At 34.3% G+C, this 6000-nt stretch overlaps 1 protein-coding gene across 1 annotated transcript in view; it reads left to right on the plus strand.

The window, feature by feature from the left end:
- Window positions 1–5479, plus strand: part of LOC123716381 (homeobox protein dve-1) — a 71139-nt gene extending 65660 nt beyond the window's left edge. The window contains exons 5-6 of the mRNA XM_045672096.1: window positions 2898–3722; window positions 3883–5479. Of these exons, the coding sequence (XP_045528052.1) occupies window positions 2898–3722; window positions 3883–4545 (1488 nt within the window). The 3' untranslated portion in view covers window positions 4546–5479. The remainder of the gene's footprint in view (window positions 1–2897; window positions 3723–3882) is intronic.
- Window positions 5480–6000: the final 521 nt, after the last annotated feature.

Genomic DNA, 6000 nt, shown 5'->3' on the forward strand with positions numbered 1-6000 from the left:
GAACGCCGGCGTACATTGATGTTTTGGTTGTAGCTTGCTTACATTGAAGAAATTAGTTACGATGGCGTAGTTTTAGAATGTTATAATGTATATAAATTATTAATATTCCGAGTATTGACAATATTCCCAACTTTCACAGTAACAATAATAATAATTACAAGACATAAACTGAAATCTGAAATAAACAAGACTAAATTTTGTCTTAAGAACTCAAAATGATTGATAATCTTATAATTACTATCTATATACATACTTGTGAATATCGACACAATGTTTTACCATTTTCGTTACATTAACAAGTAGAAAACATCAAAAACTCGTAAGTCTCAACATAATATTTTAAGTCGTCTTAACAATTACTTGACATACAAATGAGGAGCTCATCTGAGTGATGGAGACAGATTATCAAAGTCTTGTTAAGTAGACTCGCGTATTGGGGCTCGTTATAATTTACAAGGTAACGCCTAAGTCGTATCTAATAAGGATCAGTGGGAAGAAAGCGCGCTTGTTTTCCGTGTAAGATTATTTTATGTGTTGTGTTGAGTTGTTATACTTGTATATTAATACAATTTATTGAAATTGGCGTAACATTCAAACAACAACATTACAAACGTGTACTATAATAATAAAGGCTTCCATTCACTGACTGTAATTTACAAAACAAATGAACTTTCAACATTGTGAATAGAAAAAGTTAATTAATCATGCGTATCTTTTAAAAATCATAAAAAAACAAAAAAATATTGATCGAATATTATATATCAACTATCGTGAATTGGTAAATTACAATACATTTTAAACATTATTGAACAACAACAATAAAGAAAACTGTAATGTATCAATGCGTACTTAACCTAGATCCTTATGCAAAGGTATAATGTCTCTAAGATCTTCATACATATTTAATTGACTTTGAGACTAATCCGCGCATGCTTTATTATATTCTATAAATATCGTTAATACAAAAGAGCTTATAGCTTATTACGAGAGCTTTTAACTATATTATCGGAGGAACGAAATAAACTGATTTTAAAAGGTTACATCAACAAAATACAATCATTGTAAAACTATAAATCTTTATTTTAGTTATTTTAGAATGAGTTAATAATATACAGTTTTTAAAATATTTATGAAATATGCACGATTGAGTAGAGAAATATGCTTCAATGCTCAGTTTAACCTTTTACATCTTGGATAAGATGTCAGAACGCTTTAGATATTCATTTTCTTCAATAAATTACATAAAATACAACAACCTACACCCGCTATATTGTAAGACGGGCCCTCGATTCAAGCAAAAGAGGGTTAAAAGGAGTTTTAGACGTACGCTTTTGATCTTATTAATACCATAAAATAATTCCTTATAATCTTATTAAAGCGCGAGGTTAGCGATAGAAGCGTTCCCTCACGCATTAGGTTGAGATTTCAATTTAGCGCTTTTAGTGATGATTAAAACCGAGAACGCGGAATTTATATTAGATTCCTAAAAAATAATACTGGAATTTATGCTATGGAAGTAGGTTATATAATTTATTTATACTATAGTCCATTGTGTATTGTTGCTAATTAGTTAAAAACATTTTTTATGCAATAAAATGACCACATCTTTTCGATTTCCGAGAGATAATTTAGAACTTGAGACAAATGAATGAAGAAGTTTTAAAGTTGAAACAAATGATTCAAAGGAAATCGCAATGGCGCAAGATAATCAAACAGTAGAAACTTGGCGTTAAACGCCAGATGAACTCCATCTCTATAATATTATGGTAATTTATCGCAATTTGCTAGAGTTTCCAGTCGTAACAAACTTTTACAATGTTCTTGAAACTGTTTGATTTGGCATCAAGCGGTTCGTAAAATACTTCTTAATGATATCTCTGAGATGTGTTATCTCCTCTAATTCTGACAGGTGTAAAGTAGCAAATATTAACAGAATCAAATTAATATCAGATAAGACTAAGCCTATTGTCTTCTCGTCCTAAGTAACTAGTAGTAGCGATGTTCGCAATCACACACCGAATTACGTGCCGTAGACACCTGACGGGACTATCAGAGGCGCCAGCTCTAGTAAATCTCGTGTATCTAAAGCGAACGATATCTTAAAGCAAATATGACCGCACTATTTAAAAACACAAAACAAAGAAGCGGATTAACGCTTCATGCGCTCGCTAACTTCAGCTTGACATGAATTAACACGTACCGTGTTGTAATACTTACAGCTATGAGATTTTATTTAATACACGACATATGTACCTGATAATTTCTCGATATAATTGCACAATGTAATCTTATGACATCAAGAAATTTTACTGGCATATCTAGAAATCTAAACATGTAAATTATCTCACAAGATATATGATGTTCCTCGAGTAAAATACGTAACCAAACAACGTCAAGATGATGTATATGATGCATAGTTGTGTAATTTAAACAAGTCTCGAATCACCTTATTTGTACACTTTTCATGTGGTGGAACATTTTAGTGCAAGCACTTAGTTAGGTCGGTACGCCGGCATTTTGCTAAGGAGTTGTGGGAGGACGCTAATTGTATAGACGCCCTACCCGCTCATTGTTTTAGAGCAAACCATGATTGAAGTTTCGGCGCTGTAGATGTGATGCGCACTAACCACCGAGTAAACACCGCGGTTGCCGCAGCGAGCCGCGCGCGCATGACACATACATTAACAACCGGCCTAATATTTTCATAATCTAATGGCGATGTTCTGTGAAACAATGCTCACTGTTTATTCAAACAATTATCTCTGTATCTGTTACTGGTTAGACTGACCTCTTTAAAACCATCTAAAATTGTTTGCGGTATCTTTTTGTTTTTTATAAGTTGTACAAACTTTGGTACCGGTAGCGTGAGACCTGAAATACTTTTCTTGTTGTTATAGGTGACATTGGCGCAAATATGTCGGGGGCAAGATAGATCTGCGGGCCCGCATATATTCCATGAACCGACGGAAGAAACTCGCAGAAAGTTTGAGTCGTGGTGGAGTGCCCAAGTATCTCCGCGGCCACCTCCATTTAGCCCTAGGCGGTATCCTTCTCCAGGACTAAAGAGATCTCCAACTTTGAACACAATCCCTGATCATTTGCATCCAGCTCTTCAGACTGTTCAAAGTCAATACCCAACACAGAAAACTAGAATGAGAACGAGTTTTGATCCTGAACTGGAGTTACCTAAACTACAGCGCTGGTTTTCGGAAAACCAACACCCAAGTAGACAACAGATACAGCAGTATGTTCGCGAGTTAAATAATTTAGATTCGAGGAGGGGTCGAAAACCATTAGATGTCAACAATGTTGTGTATTGGTTCAAGAACGCACGAGCGGCCCAAAAACGTGCTGAATTACGTAATATTAGTGGATTAAGTCACCTCGGTATGAATGGATTTAACAGCAGAAGTCACAGCCCATCGAATGGTTCTTTACTCGTCGGTAATGAAAACTACTCACCCCACGATCATAATATATTAAAGAGCCCAATGGGTCAGTTGTCTGGCAGCCCTGGAAGGTACCCTATGTCAGTAATGTCAGAAGATAATCTGTCAAACGCTGGGTCTGATTTAGAGGACGATGGTGTTGACATGAACACGGACAATAGGCCAGAGAGTCCAGATGCACCTTTATCTCTTATTACGATAAAGAAAAACAACAATGAGAATGATAAAGATGACTCCTTCAAGGAATCTCCGAAACCACCGGATATAATCAAGGTAAATAAATTTAAGATTGGGATCAAATTATTTTTGTATAAATATCGACAGCAGGGAAATTATTTATTTCTACTATAAATTACTTTCAAATATTTGTGTGAACACTAATAAACTCTAAACTATGAGATTTGTATAAACCAATTATTTGTAATTTTTTCAGGAACATGACATCAAAGAAGAGCCACGGGACCTATCGAAGTCAGAACGAATACATTCGCCCCAGCGTTCACCGGCCAAGAACAGCGACAGTTCGCACAATAACAACAATAACAATGACGATGAAAACGGCGTTAATGATGAGCAAGACCTGGCTTCAGACGACGAAGTTAATCAAGAGCGGCATTACCATCCTGCCTCTCCACATCTTGATCGGCTGCCATTTCCCATGGTGCCAAATCACCCAATGTTCAGCCATGGTATAATGTACATGAGCCAATATATGAGTGGCTTTCCAGGCGTGAGCCCGATCCCCGGTGAAGGCGCTAGCGGTCTCAACCTTGCATTAGCAGGAGCATCAGAAGAAAGACGCAAACGCAATCGAACCTTCATCGATCCCGTTTCAGAAGTCCCCGTTCTCGAGCAGTGGTTTTCCATGAACACACACCCGTCACACAATCTCATCATAAAGTATACAGAAGAACTAAACAGAATGCCATACAGACAGAAATTTCCAAGACTTGAATCGAAAAATGTGCAATTCTGGTTCAAGAACCGACGAGCAAAGTGTAAGAGGCTAAAGATGTCCCTGTACGAGCCTACGTCACCAGGACATTATGTGCACCCAGGTCATCCACATGCAATGGCAGAGCGGAAAATGGTCTGAATTAGAATTGTGTCATTTTAGAAAGACTGAAGAAAAGTGTTGATGGTGTGTAGTGCCATGTTAGTACTAGTTATTGCATATTGCATACTATAACGTATTATCGTCTATTATTGATTTATTACTAGAAAAACCGTTTCATTGAAAAGAAGAAGAAAAACCATACCACCAGCGATACATTGTAAAAATCATCTGCTTGTAGTGTAAAAATAAAACTCATACACCATAATTTGAATCTCAAACATATTTTGTACAATAATAAAGTTATATGTGTGTATTATAATTTATTTATTAAATTTAAATAAATTTTATTTTATAGAAGCAAATTGCGAATAATCTCACACATTCGTGTTTATATATACTTAGGACATATAAAGGTGATTAGTATAATGAGTCAATATGCTTTAGGATGTATCGCACATTGTAGAATACGTTCTATTATATCGTTACTTGTAAAGTCTACAAAGTTATAGAATACGCACATTCCTTAAATTAAGAATTCTCAATCCAAAGATTGACTAGACTAAAGGCTATGTTATACCAAACTAGACATTGTCAAACTAGGTATAAATGTATATACGCTTACATGAATGTAGAGCCTAGTTCATTGGTTGAAATCCCGGTTTCTTTGTCAAGTTACTGTTACAGTATTTACGCATTTATCGGCTGAAACTATTCGCAGTTTCATCATATATTGTTTTATAGTTTTAAAGATATAGAGGTAAATTGTTTTGTTTTGATGTTATGCTTTGTGGAGCTGTGATGATCCAAATGTATTTAATTGTTAAGGTTACATCAGCAGGAAGACTTTATTTAATCTAGATAAATCGATGAAAAATCTTTTCTAAATTTAAGTCATTAGGCTCACAAAAGGCATTTACAGCTTGTATAATTATTGGCTAAATGTTTATCCCATTCAATTATAGTATAAACGAAAAATTTATTGATTAAAATATTACATGATACTATCACATGATATTTTATTCAAATATCCTGTTCCTAAACATTCGTAAAAAGTCATTTGTAATATAAGTTACACGAAATAAGTTTACTTAAAAATTATAATTAAATATTTATATTAGATTAATAAAAAAATATATAAAAAATAATTCTATTGTTTAAAAGTACACTTTTTAAACTTCACACTGAGTTCCAAATTTAAAATCTGACTAAGATATAAACTAAGTAAAATTTTGCCTTTAACTTCAATGATATGGTAGCCATTTACAACATAAAAATCTTTGTTTTATATTTTGAGATATTTCTTTTTTGCTTTTACCAAGAGTGCCGCAACTATTACTTGGATAACACCATTTAAAAAAGAACTTTTTGTTTTAGGGGTAAGCTGTTCACAGAATAGTGAAGCAAACGAAACGCATTACATTTCAAAAACTACACTACAAAACTGTAACTACAATTTTTGAAGTCACCAAAAAGTATGCGCCTAGCAAAAACCAG

Source organism: Pieris brassicae, chromosome 11, assembly GCF_905147105.1.
Source record: "Pieris brassicae chromosome 11, ilPieBrab1.1, whole genome shotgun sequence".
Classification (NCBI taxonomy): Eukaryota; Metazoa; Arthropoda; class Insecta; order Lepidoptera; family Pieridae; genus Pieris; species Pieris brassicae.